General features: G+C 45.6%; 1 protein-coding gene across 3 annotated transcripts in view; it reads left to right on the forward strand.

Moving 5' to 3' along the window:
- PPM1M (protein phosphatase, Mg2+/Mn2+ dependent 1M) overlaps nucleotides 1-19042 on the forward strand; it is a 38284-nt gene that overhangs the window by 15951 nt on the left and 3291 nt on the right. For 2 of the 3 annotated variants that reach the window (XM_077325844.1, XM_077325848.1), the window contains exons 2-8: nucleotides 1243-1366; nucleotides 3459-3713; nucleotides 4217-4329; nucleotides 9771-9855; nucleotides 10770-10888; nucleotides 15550-15613; nucleotides 18600-18707. In XM_077325844.1, the coding sequence (XP_077181959.1) occupies nucleotides 1243-1366; nucleotides 3459-3713; nucleotides 4217-4329; nucleotides 9771-9855; nucleotides 10770-10888; nucleotides 15550-15613; nucleotides 18600-18707 (868 nt within the window). The remainder of the gene's footprint in view (nucleotides 1-1242; nucleotides 1367-3458; nucleotides 3714-4216; nucleotides 4330-9770; nucleotides 9856-10769; nucleotides 10889-15549; nucleotides 15614-18599; nucleotides 18708-19042) is intronic. The other variant, XM_077325847.1, reaches the window with a different exon arrangement.

Genomic DNA, 19042 nt, shown 5'->3' on the forward strand with positions numbered 1-19042 from the left:
TCCTGGATGTCGGTTCAGTGGTCTGTTCCATCAGGGCTCTTCTTATGATTACGCATTTCTTGCTCTTGGAATTTTATTTTTATTTTTGCTCCTGCTTCACAAATTGCTAAATCTTCACCCTGCACTCTCTTCTGGGCAGAAGCGGATATATGCAAACATTGTAGTTAATAGGATATGTTATTTAGAATGCTAGTGTAGATAGCAGGGCCACATTATGACTTTTGGGGGGCCCTCATGATAATATCAATGTTAAAAATTATTTTGGATATAATTTTAACTATTTCAATGTTTTATTTTAGGCAAAAATTAATAGATTTTTGTGGGCCATAACATTGATTTTTTTCTGATGTGAAAAAAACCAAAACATTTTCTTTGACTCTAAAAGTTCCTTCCCCCTCTGTTCTGAGTTTAAACAATATTAAAACATTGTGATGGGCCCCTAAATGTATCCTGAGCCCTAGGCACTGTGCCTAATGGATAAGTTGGCCCTGGTAGGTCAGCCGGAGAATCTGTCCTTTTTTGTGCAAGATACTTTTTTCCCTGACTGTTCCACTAATTCAGGTTTTATCTTGGAAAATTCAATTTACACACTGCCCAAAATTTGCAAGACCAATAGAACTGGGTTTGCTATTATATAGGATGAGTTAGTATAATTGCATACCTGCACTACCTTGTATCAGACCTTTAGAGGGTAAAAATAAAATGTTTTAATAATGTATGGCTCATACAGCAAAATTTTCAGATTTAGATTTCTTATCTTTCTACAAAGGCTCTGTCAAGTACATTAGAATCTGCTGTTCATTTTAAATTAGAATTTGAGCTCTTTGACATTTTTTGGTGTTTTCTATACTTGTGTGATTCTTGTTTTCATTTCAAGGGTGATGAGATTAATCTTTAATAAAGTTATATTGTGTGAATCTTGGCTGGTATACAAAGCTTTTATCAGACACCTGGAATAAATAAACAAGTGTCTATTCACTCTGGCTGTTTTGAAGCAATACCCTTCCTTTGCCATGAGTGGAGTACTACTCCATAGCACCTAAGCTCTGTGGTGTGTTTAGGTCTCAAATCATGAGAACTGCGAGCTGGCATCAAGCGGGGGCTTCTCACTTGCCTCCTCCTTTCCTGCCTTCCATAGAGAAGGTAGGTAGCAAACTCATTGGACCTAGAATAATGGGCAGGGTTTCAGGTATGTCCTTTATCCCAGTGCTTTGCTCTAATCAGAGTTTCTTGTGTCATCAGAACTATCAATGCACAAAAGTCAGAATTCAATGAAGACCAAGCAACATGCTGTCAGATTTCCATCAGGAAGAAGACCTGTGACAAAGAAGAGGATCAGGAATGGCTGATTCTGTGTTCTACTGAGGTAACTTTGGACCTGGTCTCTGTCTGTTGACAGTAGTGATTAATTGGAGGCAGGGCTCTGTCAATGACCAAGCCTATTTTGAATGCCAAATGTCTGTATTTGGAATCCATAGCTGAGTGCTTTCAAACATGTGCAGAATGTGTGTCCCTGATGAAACCAACTAAACATCAAGGATTCTGGCTTAGAGGGTGGAGCACAGGGTGCTTTTCTCTTTACATACAAGATGGTTCCTGCAGTTGAGTGTGTGTAAGGGAGAGGATAGCACACACTTGCATTTGAGGTTTCTATCTGCAGATAATGGGAGGCAGTTCCAACACTCTCACAAGAAGGGGAAGTTTTCCCCCCTCAAACAAGAAGAGGCAGAGCAGGTGTGGTTCTCCAAAGTGTAGTTTTACTTAGCTACTGGCAGCAGCTATCCATGCTTCCTTGGGAGTGTGGCACTAAAATACTACATTAATACTCCTTGCTCGGAATACTGAGTTCTGAAATCCTATTATCTATTGGTTTTCACAAGCGGTTTTTTGGGAGAGCCAGCTTTGTCTAGTGGTTAGGAGTGTGGGCTTCTAATCTGGTGAGCTGGGTTTGATTCTGTGCTCCCCACATGCAATTTGCTGGGTGACCTTGGGCTCACCTCAGCACTGATAAAGCTGTTCTGACCAAGCAGTGATATCAGGGCTTTCTCAGCCTCACCCACCTCACATGGTGTCTGTTGTGGGGAGAGGAATGGGAAGGCGACTGTAAGCCGCTTTGAGACTCCTTCGGGTAGAGAAAAGTGGCATATAAGAACCAACTCTTTTACTACTGTTGGTGTTTCTATTCCCCAACCCCCAAGGGACTGTTCATTTCTGCATGGTACTCAATTAAGAGTACCATTCAGGGTTAATATAGGCTAACCACACAAATAATCAGTGCTTCTTCCTACTATTCTTGTCTAACTCCTCACAGTGCTGACCCTCCCATGAAATGCATTTATATCTGCCTACTGAATCAGTTTAGGAAACCAAATAAAACAAGAAGGTCCAGGATAAATTTTAGTGTGGGGAGGTTTATTGTCAGACGGTAGGCAGCTGATGCCTTTGTGAATCCAATGCAAGTCCCACATTCACATTCTACAATTTTATTTTGGTCTCTTTGGCAACTTACATTAATGATAAGAATGCCTGCCCTTGTTGTATGAAGAAATTGCTATCAAAAGGTTGAAACAAGAATCTCCTTGTTTCTCTATATAACTGCACAATGTAGAATGGCAAAGCCCATTGGTTCCCTCCGAGGACTGCCTGAATCGGGTTTCAGTTTGAATCTTATTTACACTTTTTTGGGGCATGGAATATAGATGCATATATTGTGGATGGAGTGTTGACCATCCCCAGCTCTCCCTTTTCTTAGAAGTAAAATCTAAATGTGACATTTGTTTTATGTGCCATTTTCCCCCTTGAATATTGGTCACAGGGAAAAGATGTGTCAGGGTGTCTGTATGTTCTTTGCCTAGAAAATAGGACAACCATGTGGGACACGCAGGCACTGCTGACTACACTGTGTGTTGGCACAGTTAGCCAAAAGTGTATGTAGGCATTTGAAAGAACTGCCTTTTGGCAACTGAGGTGTCAGATGTGCACAGAAAGGCCATGAAGTTCTGAGTCTGGCCACTTGTCCACAGCCACAAATTTATTTGTATTTTATTTATTTATTGTATTTGTTGACCACCTCTCCCGAGCCATGCTGGCTTGTGATGGTTTGCAATGAAATGATAAAAATAATGTAAAACAGAAGAAAAAACACATATAATCCTGTACCCTGGCGATAGAACTAATCTATTCCCCTCCACCCTTCTTTGCATACCCAACTGCAGCCACCTACAGTCCCCAACTACCGTCTCAGGAGGTAACTCCTGCTCAGCTGACTGGCAAATAGGCCTATATAGAGAGGGATCCAATCTTCTTACCTGGCCTCAACTGAATGCTTCACATCAGAGCAGGGGTTTGAACTTTAAATCAGTGGCAGGAGTTGGAAGACTGATATACCACAAGATGCCAATAGAGTATCAAGGAGGAAAGTCCTATATAATGTTAACTCTTGCTGTTTTGCCTTTCAGTATCTGACTGGGTATTACTGGGCACTGTTTGATGGTCATGGTGGTCCAGAAGCGGCAATTATGGCTTCCAACTACCTACACTATTGTCTCAAGCAAAAATTAGAGGAAGTGGTAGGGGGCATTACTGAAGACCATCCTCCAATGCACCTCAATGGGCAGCGCGTTTGTCAAAGTGACCCACACTTTGTGGAAGAAAAGCAAATCCGGCAGGAAGATGTTGTCACTGGAGCATTGGAGCAAGCCTTTCAGGAATGTGTGAGTGCCCTTGCTTCACTGTTTTCCCAAAGAACGTGATGTGCTCAAGTAATAATCATTTGTGAGCCACATAGATGTGCCTAGGAATTGCTTGTGTCCATGCACCTGTGAAAGAACAGTATGGCACTCTGCCATATTCATGATTCATACCCATGATTCAGCCCATTATCTGTACAGTTTGGTGCTGGACAGAAAATTCAGGAATTCATGTTTCTTCTTTATGTAAGTGTAATTGTCTTGATCACTACAATATTTGTGTCTGTCTTCTCATAATCCACCAGTTCACACTAAAGTTTCTTCACATGATTGTGTTGCAACAGCACAAATGGGTGAAGAAACATAAATGGTGCTTGTTCGTGTAAACCAGCTTTGGGTATATGGATGACAAATAATCATCTAACATGACTGATCATTAAGATTTCTAATGATGTTAGTGAAATCAGGCATCAATTTTGCTGAGAAAACTGACATCTGCCTTTAATAATAAAATGTTTTACCAACAGGATGAGATAATTGGTCAGGAGATGGAAGCTGCCAACCAATCAGGAGGCTGCACAGCACTGGCTGCATTTTATCTTCAGGGAAAACTTTATGTGGCAAATGCAGGTGACAGCAGGTTAGTCAAAGGTCCATCATTTTGGCTTCAGCAGGACACTCAAGCATCTGTTTGGCTAAAACAAGTCAGATATTCAGTTAAAATCCTCATCCCCTTAAATTTTATTCCACAATAGGTTTAAGAGAAGAGCTGGGGCTTTTATATTCCACTTTTCACTACCCAAAGCAGTCCCAAAGTGGCTTACAATCACCATTCCCTTCCTTTCCCACAATAGGCACCCTATGAGATAGGTGGAGCTGAGAGAGCTCTAAAGAACTGTTGTGCAAGAAAAGCTCTAAGAGAACTGACTGGCCAAAGGTCTCCTAGCTGGCTGCATGTGGAAAAATGGGGAATCAAACCTGGTGCCACAGTAATGAAGAGCATTTATGCTGGCTAGGCTAAACACCTTTCTACTAGTGGCTACTGAGGGCCCTTATCCAGGTATTTCTTATTCTGATAGAAGTTGTGAATGTGAGGATGGTCATGTTGAGAAGTCTTTGGAATGTATCTTGCTGGGTTTTTTTTTTTTTGGAAGGGGGAGGATTTGAGAGATAAATATTTAAGGCAGTTTTTATCTTATATATTTTTTTCTTTCATCGCAGAGTCTAATTCAGATATGATTACAGATGATAGGATCACATTATCAGTAGAAATTTTTTTGTTGGTTGTAATTAAATGTAAAAGGGATAATTTAGGATTATTTCAGTGTTCAGTTGGCTGTTAAAATAATATCATTTATATATCCATCCAGTTATAGGGATTTTATGTAGAAGTGATTAATTTTTTTCATGAATAATTATATTACATTAGACCTCAACTACGTGTAATTATGCTACTGATTAACTCCTTGGAACCATTCATGCATGAGATTTGAACAGATGTTTTCGTTTAGATGTGTTAGTATGAATCTTCGTAGAAATAGAGACTTACCAGAAAACTGGCCCATGGTAAATTTCCGATTACAGAAGGAGGGGTGCTGATCCAGACTTCATGCTTTTTCTATAAAAATTTCATATCACAAAAGCAATATTTTGGGTTGGTGTGTGTGTGTGCTGTTACGTAGATGGAAATGCTTCCTATTCATAGATGTCACAGGATCCAGGCTCTGTTTATATAATGGAGACATCATGCATACTACAATTGTGAAGAGGCATGATGAAATCCTCATCTGAAGCCTCTATGTCCTAGACATACAAGTCTAATGTTTCCATTTTTATTTCATGTTGGTTTCTAAAATATCATTTGTGTTTAGTGTGCTGTTCATTGGTTTCAATGGTGAAAATATTCCTGATAAAACTTAATTTTCCATCTAACTGGGATGAATTTTTCATGGGTTATTAATAATAGCCTAAATGAGTATATTATTCAAAGGAAAGGAGAGCATTACAGTGATGCAATATGCCTCTCAGCCAAGAGGATGTCCCATGCGAGTAGGCGGTAGAACGAGTCTCAGTTTTATAGGCAATTAAAATCTCCCTCACAGAGCAGGTAATGACAGACATTCTTCACCCTTGGAAGACTGTTGCTGTTACATAGGTGGCATAGCAGAAAGCTTATGCTTGGTTGCAAAAAGGACCCATAAAAGTACCTCTTAGACCACATCTCTCCATCTTTCCTAGGCTGATAAGACTACCAGCCATGGACTGCTGTTAGACGCAACATCCTGTTGCATGCTTAGAAGAAGAGTTGATTCTTATATGCCGCTTTTCTCTACCCAAAGGAGTCTCAAAGCAGCTTACAGTTGCCTTCCCTTTCCTCTCCCCACAACAGACACCCTGTGAGGTGGGTGAGGCTGAGAGAGCCCTGATATCACTGCTCGGTCAGAACAGCTTTATCAGTGCTGTGGTGAGCCCAAGGTCACCCAGCCTGCTGCATGTGGGGGAGCGGGGAATCAAATCCGGCTTGTCAGATGAGAGGTCCATGCTTCTAACCACTACACCAAGTTGGCCTTGTGTCAAGGGCTGACTTTCAATAGATCATAGTAAGTGAGCTGTTCTTACTATTCAAACTGTGAAGTATTTGGTAGAGAACAATTGTGTGTGTGTGTGTGTGTGTGTGTGTGGGGGGGGGGGGTGCTCAATGAAAATCACTTCCAAGTGTGTATACTGCAGTGAAAACGAGACCTAGAAAAACTCTTAATATGCATACCTTTGGGTAGCATGACTAATACAAGAAATATATTTCTGAGGGTTCCACATAATTACAGTAATGCACAAAATGCAGTGGCACAGTCTATATCTTTAAATAGGACAGGGTCCTATTAAATAAAAGAGTAAGGCCACCTGGGGAGGAGTTAGGGCGGGCCCTGTCCAGGATAAAAACTCAGAGGGCCCAATCAGGAGCCGCAAAGCGGCTCCTGATTGGGCCCTCCAAGTGTCCATCGAGGGCCAAGCAGCCAATGGGGAGGCACGCAAAGTGCCTTCCTATTGGCCCCTCGCCAGGACAGACCAAAATTCCATTCACCCAGCCCAGTCTGGCTGCCAGTCTGCTCCTGACCACCAAAGGGAGAGGAGGTCAGCAGGGCTGCCAAGAGGGATGAGAACAGAGGCTTGGACAGGCTGCGCCAGCCCTTTTCGCCCCAAGGCTGTCCTAACTGCCATGTCCAACTGCAAATTGCCTCAGAACCCTGACAGAGCTGGCAGGAGGCTGCAGAGTGCTCCCCCCCCCCCTTCAGACGTGCTGTGAAGGAGCCTCTGACAGGCCCTGACTGAGGGGAGGGAGTCCTTTCCAAGAGCAACGCAGGGGAGACTGAGGGCCTTCCTTTTGAGGGGGGGGACTTTCCCCTTCTGCCAAACAGTTGCCTGACAGGGAGGCCACAGAAAAGTCCCTTCTCACTTAAAATACTGCTCTGGCCGGGGGTTAGACACAGCCAAGCCATGTGTCTTTCTTCTTTGCAACTCTCTGCAGATTTGAGGCCACTGCACAGCGTTATTCTGCAGAGGAAGCTGGCTCTTTTGTCTCCTGTTTCATCTGCACAACAACCCTGTGCAGTAGGCCTCAAGTCTTTCAATTCAATAACAACCTGTGTGGGAAGCCTTAAATGTTTCTTCTCTACCACAACCCTGTCCAAAGTAGCCCTTTCTGCCTGGGGAGCTGATCTTTATACTCTGCAGGTGAGCTGTAATTCCAGGAGCTCTCCAGGCCACACCTGTAGGTTGGCTACCCCTGGGTTGGAAATATTCCTGGAGGTTTGGAGGTGGGACTTCAAAATCGTACAATGCCTCAGAGTCCAGCCTTCAAATGAGCCATTTTTGCCTGCAGTTGGTAGGGAGTGGTGCAGGAGTGTCCCTCCTGGGCTATGGGTTATGGCCAGCCCTTATCAGCAACTGTTTGTATTCTGGGGCGCAGACAGGCAGACCAGCATCAGTCCTGTGAGTCTGGAAAGTGCAGGAAGATCTAAATAAATATTTACAGCCTGAAACTAAATAGAGAACAAGTAAATGTCTGGAGACACATCGTAACTGAAATAGTAACTGGCAAATAACCTTGGCCTGGCAAATAAAAAAACAGTATTAAAAACCTTACTAAGGTCAAGACTGCTGTGCACAGACAGTCTTCCTCTTAGGGTTGCCAGCTTCCCTGTGAGGCTCGCTACCCCACCTCCCTCATGGGGAGTCTGCTATGGGGAGAGAAAGGGAAGACAATTGGAAAATGCTTTGAGACACCTGAGGCCTGCTGGGTCACTGCGGCCCATTCCCAGTTCTCTCAGATCTCTCACAACCCTACATACCTCACAGGTTGACTATTGTGGAGAGACAAATGGAAAAGGTGTTTGTAAACCGCTTTGAGACTCCTTTGGGTAGTAAGCAATAGGGTACAAAAATCCGTTCTTCTAAGGAGCAACCATGAAAGAAGCATGTGGGCACGTAACATTTTACGAACAGTGAAAATATGGGAGACAGAAGGAACAGGGTGGACACCTGTGTACTGTGACTACCCTGTGTATTAGGGCAGAGGGGCATTTCGGTGAATGTGGCCTAATCACACAAGAAGGGAAATGACACAGAACTGGGGGGAATTGGTTGCCATGTAATCTTCCCCTAAGAAGAGTCTCCAGTCTGATTTTCCCTTCACATATCTGAGGACATGGCTCTGGAAAGCTCATCTGTAACCACTATGCCACAATTCCCAAAGGTCAGTCCTCTCCCACAATCAACGAACATTCCACACCACAGGTTCTTGACACCCATATCTCCACACCCATGGCCTCAGTTGCCGCCACGCCACCACAACCTCCCACACAACACACATGACAACCCCATGCCCTTACAGACTGGACAACTCCTCCCCTTCCTCTTCCCACTGCCAAGCTCTAGCGCCCGTTGTATTCTTGGAGACAATGGGCTTTGCCCCTAGTAGACCTATAAAGCAGAACTAAGACTAAGGGATCAGTGCTACACTTTGGCATAGTAAGTAGTCACACACTAAACTGAGTAGACACTTAATTGGGAAAGCATTGGAATTGGTAGATGTACAGCCTGTATGAGAAGAAGGCAGAGTATTTAGGGTGAGCTGTTGCACATACAGCATTCAAAAAGTCTTTTCCTCACCAGCAGTGGGTGGTGAAAACTATGGAAAGAGAGATCTGTGCTGAGGTGAGCTGTCTGTTCCAGAAAGGTTTCATCTCCTGTTCATTGGACTTTTCTCCCTCTTCCTCTGATTCTCTGATTCTCTGAACTCTGTTAGGCAGCCAGGTGCAAGAAAAATTAGTATTGAGCAACATGGTTGGTTTTTACATGAGGCTGACTTGGGAAAACTTAAGAAAAACTCAGGTGAAAAGGAAAGGGGGAAAAGTGGGGGGGGCTTACCTCCCCCCCCACAAGCACAGATCTGCATATGTTCTGGTGTGGGGAGAAGAGTTTTAGGTGGTATTTTGGGTTGCCATTTTAACTGGTGCTGTGGTGTGGTGTATGGGGGAGCTAACGAGTCAGCTGTGGCTGACTGGCAGAGTATCTCTTTGGCATGCAGGTTCTTGGCATCTCCAGTTAAAAGAATCAGGTAGGAGGTGATGTGGAAAACCTCAGCCTGAGGTCCTGGAGAGCCACAGTCAGTCTGAGTAGACAGTACTGACTTTGATGGGCCAAGGGTCTCACAGTATAAGGCAGCTTCACGAGAGGTGGCAATAAAGGAGACATTGTGGGGGCTGCAAAGGGGAGGGGAAAAAGAGACCCTGATTGGGGTGACAAAGAAAACAATAAGCAGGTGGAATAGCAGTCAGAGAAAGGGAAGACCCAGCCAGGTGGCCAGGGATGGAAAGGAATGGAGATCAGAAGCAAGGCACATTGGACGGGACAGAAGTCGTTGTTGTCTTTTTGTTTTCATTACTTACGTAATAAAGATGTCACTGTGTAACATGGCAATGTTCTTGGACTGGCCAAGAAGCACTCCCTCCAGCCAGATATGTGCTGGCAGATATATGCTGACAGAATCCCACCTGAAAATATCAATTCTTTTTGGTTCAGGGCCCTTGTAATTAGAAAGCACATCATTGTCCCTTTAAGTACTGAATTTACTCCTGAGACAGAGAGACAAAGAATCCAGCACCTGGTAAGAGAATTTTCTGTTTATTTTGTAATGGTACTTGTATCTTATTCATGTTTTCTTGTTAGTCATGGGATTTACTTGTACACTGGTATGTGTAGTTCTGCTATATGTTTTCTGAGTAGATCTTCTATTTGTTGTTATTCCAGTATTCAACTGGTAACCAGTACAGCTGTTGGAGTGGGGCTGGATTTGAGTCTTCCAAAGTGTTCTTGTGAGAACCCTGGCTGCTGCATTCTGGACCAGTTGTAGTTTCAGGGTCAGGGATAACGGTGGGCCTGTGTAGAGCATGTTGTAAAAATCCAGCCTAGAGGTATTCTGGCCCAGGTAGGGCATTATTAGCTTATCTTGGCGCAGGTGGAAGAATGCTAGCCTTGCTACTCTTGTGATCTCCTTCTCCATTGAGAGGGACGTGGTGAAGATCACACCCAGGTTCCTGGCTGTGTGTGCAACTGATAGTTGTACCCCATCCAGGTAGGGCAAGAGCGCTTCCTCACCTGGACCTTTCCTACCAAACCACAGGACCTTCATCTTTGAAGGATTACGCTTCAGACAGCTCTGCTTGAGCCAGTCCGTCACTGCTTCCAGGCATCTGGCTAATGAGTCTGGGAGTGAGTCACGGTGGCATGAGAAAAAGCTGGGTGGCATCTGTGTATTGGTGAAATCCCAGTCCGAACCTCCTAATCAGCTGGGTGAGAGGGTGCATGAAGATATTAAATAGGATTGGAGAGAGAACTGTACCTTATGGCACCCTGCATGAGTTGCCAGCGATGAGACTGGCTCTCCCCCCACCCAGTGCTGTTTTACTCCCCATGCTTGATCATTAGCAGAAACTATTGCAATACCATGGAGCAGCTTCAGTGACAAAACATTGTTTATTTGTGTTGTGTGAAATCTTAAATTTTCCTTCTCATTCTCAGGCTTTCATATACCCAAAGCTACTAGCTGATGAATTCACCCGGTTTGAGTTTCCAAGGAGATTGAAAGGCGATGATTTGGGACAGAAAGTTTTATACCGGGATTACTCTATGCAAGGCTGGTGAGTAAATCGAGCCTCTTTGCCTTGATCCAGGGCTGCCCTGAGTTACGAATATTTCAGCATTAATTCAATAGATTGTAAGCCGTGACTTCTTCAGGCATTAATTCCATTGGCAAGTAATTACCTCTTACTTTTAAGTTGTTCTATGTTCTTCCTCAGGGAGTCCCCCACCCTTCCTTGCCTTATTTGCTGTTCCCTATCTACACTGGAAACCACTCTCTTTACCTCTGACCCTGCCTTATTGTTAGGCTGGAAATTCTATTGGAGGGCAGCATAGTGTATTTCTAAGCATCTGCTCCTCTGTAGCTATGGGTCTCATTGACCTGAGGCATATAGTGGTTAACTTACTGCTACCTTTTGCTTCTCTGCAATATGTATACCACCCAGAGTAAAACTCCATACATCAGTCTAAGAACCACAAGCAGTATGTGTATTTTACTTTTAACTGCTTTGAGTGTTGGTGCGTTGAGTGAGAGGTCTTCTGGCCTTCTTTAGACCTGTTTTAGGACACAGGGCTATTATGGTGTCAGGAACAGAGCAATTGCACTGCTGATGAATGAAATTAGAAGAGGCCTCCTCAGGTGACATATTTAGATACTAGATTCAAAGCCCATTCGTGAGAACGGGCTTTGAAAGCCCCCCCATGTGCTTCTAGGCCCAAGGGAAAGGCCTGCTTCTCCCCCTCCCCCCCGGCATCGGCGCAGCCTTCCGCTCAGGCCTAGAAGCACACCCGGGGCCTTTTTGAGGCCACAAATGTTTCTAGGCCCAAGGGGAAGGCTTCCGTCTTTACTCATGGTGTCCTGCCACTTCCTCGTGGCTTTCTGGCCTGTCCTGGTGAGGGCCTCGAAGCCTTTCTGGCCTGTCCTGGTGAGGGCTTTGAAGCCTGTCCTGTTGAGGACCTAGATTGTGCCCTCACCCGATTGGCTAGAACTGCTGTCTGTCCTGGTGAGGGGCCAATCCGCAAAGCGCTTTCCAATTGGCCCCTCACCTGAACTGGCCCAGCTCACTCTCTGTCCACTTAGCCCTTAGCCAAATATGAATACAGCGAAAGATATATGAAGAGTCTACAGATTGAATGTTTTTGCTTAGATATCCTTTCTGGGAATGGTAGAGTAATTGGCAGCTGTTTTAGTTATATTATAGGAAAAATAAATAGGATTGTTACAATGGTTTAAAGACCATCAGGTCCAGCATAATCATACATTTGATGAAGAGGACTCAAGTACACAAAAACATATACTTGAATAAAAATTTGCTGTCCCTTAAGATGTTTAAAGACTCCTGTTTAGTTTTGTGCATGTTACCTTACGCAGAGAAGTGAATGTGGTTATGCTTTAAAGTAGCGATCCCCAACCTGTGGGCCGTGGACCACATGTGGTCCTTCGACTAATTGGAGGTCCCCGAAGGCCGCCTTCTCCCCCCCCCCCGGCCCTTTACTTCATCCCCCTCCAGCCCTTTACAACACACTTCGGGTGTCATTGTCTCATCTCATTGCAGAGAAACAAGCTCAGGGTTCCCATTGATTTGTCATTGTCATGAGTTAAAATTTCCATGAAAATAAAATGTTCCTTATGTTCATTGTTGTGGCATGTCTGTATCTTATTTTGAAGGGATGTTTAAACATTACCATAGTGATCAGAGAGCGTTAGGGCAGTGGTTGAGAGTAGAGGAGTAAACTATCCCCCCCCCCACCGGCTCTCAGTAAAAGGTGTTGAGTGGTCCCCGGTGAGTGGTCCCCGGCGTTGAGTGTTCCCCGGTGATAAAAAGGTTGGGGACCACTGCTTTAAAGCAGCACTCTGAGACAAAGACTCCAGGCACAATCTCAGAGTTTTATTTTTATTAAAATATTTATATTTACTGCACTAATAAAGCTGTTCTGACCGAGCAGTAACATCAGGGCTCTCTCAGTCTCACCTCCCTCACAGGGTGTCTGTTGTGGGGAGAGGAAAGAGAAGACGAATGTTAGCAGCTTTGAGACTCCTTTGGGTAGAGAAAGGTGGCATATAAGAACCAACTGTTCTTTTTCAATTTGATCTAAAGAAAAAACACAGCTAGCAACAAAGGGGGGAAGGCGAATCATAGAGTTGGAAAGTACCTCCAGGGTCATCTATGACCCCCTGCACAATGCAGGAAGTCATAACTACCTGCCCACCCCCAGTGACCCCAATTTCATGCCCAAGTTATCCCCCCCCCACCACACACACACGAAAAATCTCTAGAATCCAGCCTGGCCTGGAAGATATTAATCTACCATCCCACAGTGGCAATTAGCAATTCCCTCGGTATGCAAGGAAGGGTCACAAGAGACAAACAGTGGCACACCCTTTCCTGCCCCCCACTCACTATCTGCCTAAGTTCATAAAATCAGCATTTCTGTCAGATGACTATCTAGCCTCTGCTTAAAAACTTACCAAAGAAGGAGAACTCACCACTTCCCAAGGAAACCTGTTCCACTGAGGAACAGCTTTGTTAGATGAAAATTATTTTGAATTAATTTCAACCTATTGGTCAGAACCCATCTGGGGCAACAGAAAACAACTCTACTCCATCTTCTATATGACAACCCTTCAAGTATTTGAAGATGGTTATCATATCACCTCTTCGTTGTCTTCTCTGCAGACTCAACAGACCAAGCTCCCTCAAACTTTCCTCATACAACTTGGTCTCCAAACCCCTCACCATCTTTGTAGCTCTAGAGTTCACACAACAAGAAACTGATAAAATATAAGAGGCAAAGTGAAGCAGATCCAAATCAGCAACTAACCAGCCTCAGAAACCTTGAGAAGATGGCAGCAGTAGATAGATCAAACTTGAACTTATGGAAGGGTCTCTTAAAGAACATGACCTTAACCTGATGCCTAAACTCTTGCTTAGAATTTCCAGTAGCACCACTATTCAAATGGGGCTTTCACCACTCAGTGGAAATATGGCAGTTTATTGAGGATTGGGCATCTAGAGAAATAGGTTTGAGGAAGATCTTCATGTGTGAATAAATTCAGGTAGAAGCAAGTGGTTCTTTATATGTTGAATCCAGGCCATGATGGACTACAGTTTAAAGCTTAAGAACAGGCATTTTAAATTGAGTCTCAAGATAAACCTACAGCCAGTGAAATTACTGTCAGAATAGATTAATATTCATGTCACTGGTCCTGGTTAACAGTAGTCCATTCTTGGTGGGGTTAAAGCAAGAATTACAGTGGTTAGATAGCTGGTCTCCAGGAAAGTGGTAATGAATCCACCTAATAATTTCAACCTATTGGTCAGAACCCATGGGACTCGGGTTCTGGACCTGAAGCAAAACATCATCAGGACCTCCTCTCCACCCGCTAGTAGTGGGAGGGAGGGGGGGAAGTTGAGCTGCCGTTCTTGCCATGCCGGTAATATTGGCAATGTTATTATTGTTTTAATGGGGTTTTAATGGGGATTTGTGATATTGTTACCCGCCACGAGCCGCAAGGGAGTGGCAGGATATAAATCTAATAATAATAATAATAATCTTAAAACAGCCCCGTGGCGCCGCGGACTAAATAAAAGAGTGAGGGCCCCGAAGGCGGGCCCTGTGCGGGATGAGGAAGGGTGCCGATAGGCCCCTTCCCCTGGACTGACCAGCGGAGGGCCCAATTGGGAGGCGCAAAGCGCCTCCCAATTGGCCCCTCCGCTGGTCAGTCTACCCCCAAGCTGCACCCCCTGGTCAGTCCACCCCCAAGCTGCACCCCCTGGTCAGTCCACCCCCAAGCTGCACAGCGCGGCCAACAACCAATTGGGAGGTGCGAAGCGCCTCCCAGCCCGCCCCACTCCCCACCAGAGCTTTCCTTCGCTCCACGGCGGCCATTACTTTGCTGGCCGCCGAGAGCGAAGGTAGGCTCCCTGGCCTCCGCCCCTTAAAACGCCTTCCAAGCCCCGGGGAAGGCGCGGATCGCCTTCCATGGGGCTTGGAGCGCGTTTTAAAACAGCACTGCCGCCTTCAAACGCCTTCCAAGCCCCGGGGAAGGCGATCCGTGCCTTTCCCGGGGCTTGGAAGGCGTTTTTAAAACAGTACTGCCGCCTTAAAACGCCTTCCAAGCCCCGGGGAAGGCGATCCGTGCCTTTCCCGGGGCTTGGAAGGCGTCTTAAAACAGCACTGTCCCCTTAAAACGCTCCCCAAGCCCCAGGGCCTGGAGAGCGTTTTCCTACATGGTGGGGAGGGGAAGCAAACCCTCCCCTAGGGCCCGCTGTATTTTTTGGACAGCGGGCTCTACTGCTAGTAATAATAATAATAATATGGTAAAATGCATCTCTAACTGTAGAGGGAGAAACCAAGTACGTGGCCATACTCTAAGCCTGGGATTTCAGAGAATCCAAGCCCTACCTAATACAGACCATATACCTACCCACAAATCAGCCATGTTCCCAATCAACAGTATTTCTGTCTTGTATAAACTTCATTTTGCTAGACTAATTCCAGTCCATTTCTGATCTTGGATGTTCAATTAGAACCTTCACTGTCTCCCCAGAACTTTATAGAAAAGAGGTGGGGCTGGATATTGTCAGCATATTGATGACCATATCCAGAAACAATGAAAATCAGTTGAAACAAAATTCCTGTCTGTCTACTGAATTGTGACCATCCAGTGACAAAATGGCCTACTGGAATGAAGGTTCCATTGCTCTTTCTGTTTCAGGGGATACAAGACAGTAGAGAAGGAGGACCTTAAGTACCCTCTTATCCATGGACACGGAAAACAGGTAGGTGAGCACTCTACAAGTATATACAAGCCCATGTTTCATTTTTTTACAGTGACTGGTACCCTGCTATTCTAATCAGCACCATGTGAAACCTTCTGGTGGAAGAGGCATAAGTTGGAGAAAGGCTCTTTAGGCTGGTGAAAGGTGTCAAACTTTGCTGTACTTAGTGAATAGGGTATAGATTACAGATTTCTGTAATGCAGGGTTTGTTCTTCTCTGGCCCCCAAAACACCTTTGTAGTTGGACATGAAGCTATTGTTCTCCTCTACTCATAAAAACAAGCTTTAGAGTAATTAGATCACTTACCACCCTCGAAGAAGGGCGCCAAAAGGTAAGGGAATTGGTTCTGAGCTGTGTGGCATTATCAAGCTATTTTGCGGATAAGGTTCTGTCACTCCGTCGCAATCTACTTGCCACTATTGATACAATTAGTGAACTGGAAGCTCTGTGGCTGTTGAGGGGGTTAGTGTTTGATGGCTTCAGGTGGCTCTCTTTAACCGAAGTGGACAAGTTCCTGAGATCAGTGAGGGCGACCACGTGCTCCTTATATCCCTGTTCGTCTTGGTTGCTTAAATCAGGCGACCAACGGATAAGAGGCCCCCTGAGGGAGATTATCAACCTCTCCTTGACATTTGGAGAGTTCCCCGAGGGGCTTAAGGAAGCTGTGGTTCGCCCTCTGCTGAAAAAGCCATCACTGGACATGTGGGACCCCGCCAGCTACCGCCCTGTCTCGCATCTTGTGTTTCTAGGGAAGGTAGTAGAGTGGGCCACAGGGGACCAGCTCCTAGTTTTCTTGGAGGAAACTTCGGCCCTTGACCCATACCAGTCTGGCTTCCGTCCTGGCCATGGGGTGGAGACCGCACTGGTCGCCTTGATGATATCCAGCACCAGCTGGATTGAGGCGGTTCCACCATTCTCGTGCCATTAGATCTGTCGGCCGCATTCAATGTTGTCAACCATGAGTTATGGGTTCACCACCTTGCTGGGACCAGAATTAGGGGGACTGCGCTGCAATGGCTGGTCTCCTTCCTTCGGAACCGGACTTGCAGTGGGGGATCAACTATAGGATCCCTGTGAGCTCCCTTGTGGAGCTCCCTTGTGGAGCTCTCCTCCACGCTTTTTAACATCTACATGCGCCCTCTGGCCCAGCTGGTCTGGGGTTACGGGCTGGAGTGTCACCAATATGCAGATGACACCCAGCTTTATCTCCTAAAGCAGTGGTCCCCAACCTTTTTATCACTGGGGACCACTCAATGCTTGACAATTTTACTGAGGCCCAGTGGGGGGGGGGTAGTTTACTCCTCTACTCTCAACCACTGCCCTAACGCTCTCTGATCGCAACATTTTATTTTCATGGAAATTTTAACTCATGACAATGACAAATCAATGGGAACCCTGAGCTTGTTTCTCTGCAACGAGATAGTCCCATCTGGGAGTGATGGGAGACAATGACACCTGAAGTGTGTTGTAAAGGGCCGGGGGGGGGGGATGAAGTAAAGGGCTGGGGGGGGGGGGGGAAGAAGGCGTCCTTCGGGGCCCACCTCTAATTAGTTGATGGACCACATGTGGTCCACGGCCCACAGGTTGGGGATCACTATCCTAAAGGATGGATGGACTCCCCCCAGATATATTCACCAGTTGTTTGGAAGCAGTGGCTGGATGGCTCAGGTAGAGTCGCCTGAAACTCAACCCCTCCAAGATGGAGGTCCTGTGGCTGGGAAAAAGGGGACAGGATCAGGAAGCGCACTTCCCATGCCTGGATGGTGTACAATTAACATCTACACCAGTGGTCAGGAATTTGGGAGTGACCTTTGATGCTTCTCTGTCTATGGAGGCTCAGGTCACAAAAGTAGCCCGGATGGCTTTTTTCTATCTTCGCCAGGCCCGGCTACTAGCGCCCTACCTGTCCTCGGAACACCTAGTCACTGTGATCCATGCAAGGGTCACTTCCAGACTAGACTACTGTAACTCGCTCTACGCAGGCCTACCCTTGACTTTGATCCGGAATTTACAGCTGGTACAAAATGCAGCTGCTAGGGTCCTCACTAGGACATTTTGGAGGGCCCATATTCAGCTGGCACTTCGTCACCTGCATTGGCTACCAGTCTGTTTCCAGGTCAAATTTAAGGTGTTGGTATTAACCTTTAAGGCCATACGTGGCCTGGGTCCTGCTTACCTGCAGGACCGCTTGGTTGATTATGCCCCCTACAGGGCCCTTCGCTCTGCGGGTATCAATCTACTGATTGTCCTGGACCCCTGAGATGTTCGTCTGGCCTCAACCCGGGGCAGGGCTTTTTCGGTCCTGGCCCCAACCTGGTGGAATGAGCTCCTGAAGGTGCTAAGGGCCCTGCCGGAATTACCAGCTTTCCGCCGGGCCTGGAAGACGGAGCTCTTCTGCCAGGCATATGGTTAAGGCCAGGGCAGAGCCCAGGTTCCATTTTGGATCCCTTAGATCCATCAGCCAGCTCCCTCTCTCGTGAGACCAACGTTATGACCTCTGACTGAACAGGTGGGGGTTATAGGATTAGAATGCTATCGTTGTTGTTATTGTGTAACATATAATGGGAACTTATGGGGTTTTATTGTGATTTTAATGTTTTATTGTGAACCGCTGTGAGACCCCCTGGCGAACGGCAGCATACAACTTTAAATAATAAATAAATAAATTTACCATCAGTCCAGTATGTTTGCAATGGGAAGTGTGGCCAGTGGTCTTGTGAATGTAAGCATTTGCTTGTGGAATTCTCTCCCTGTCTAAATGTTCAAATATGAGTCTTTGTCAGGCATGGTCTTTTCTAATCAAATGGATATATCTACTGAGTTCTGGCAGTAAGCCCTTTGTAGCAGTGATCTTTTTAGATTTTGAGGGGGTTTTTTCTGCAGAGAGCATTTAAGTGACAAGCAACACTGTGTTTATTGGCAGCTCTGAAGACCGGTGCCAGTAGTTCAGTTTTTCATATCACAGCCTTTTCCCAATTGGTTTTAGGCACGGTTGCTTGGCACACTGGCTGTGTCACGAGGGCTAGGAGATCATCAGCTGAAAGTCATCGAGACAGATGTTGAAGTGAAGCCTTTCCTCTCCTGTATTCCCAAGGTAGGAATTCAGTAGAAGGGAGAGACTGCTGTGTTGGGAGATTGGCTGGATCACTGTTCTAGTACACTGGGCCTGGGCCAAAGAAAGAATAACTCTTAAGGAAATTGGGAAGCAGTAGGAAGAGTTAACTGCACAACCACTGAGTGCTTCTGGAATGAATACAGGATGGACTTTGAATGTTTGAGGATGCTATATATTAGGTTGGGGGACATCTAGTTGCTCTAGTTGGAAGGGACACTCTGGGGTCTCAGTAGTCATTGCTAGTTCCTGCGATCTGGGATTCCTTTAGTAGCAGAGATACTAGGGCAACCTTTCTCAACTTTTTTGTCATTGAG

Source organism: Paroedura picta, chromosome 3 (genome assembly GCF_049243985.1).
Source record: "Paroedura picta isolate Pp20150507F chromosome 3, Ppicta_v3.0, whole genome shotgun sequence".
Classification (NCBI taxonomy): domain Eukaryota; kingdom Metazoa; phylum Chordata; class Lepidosauria; order Squamata; family Gekkonidae; genus Paroedura; species Paroedura picta.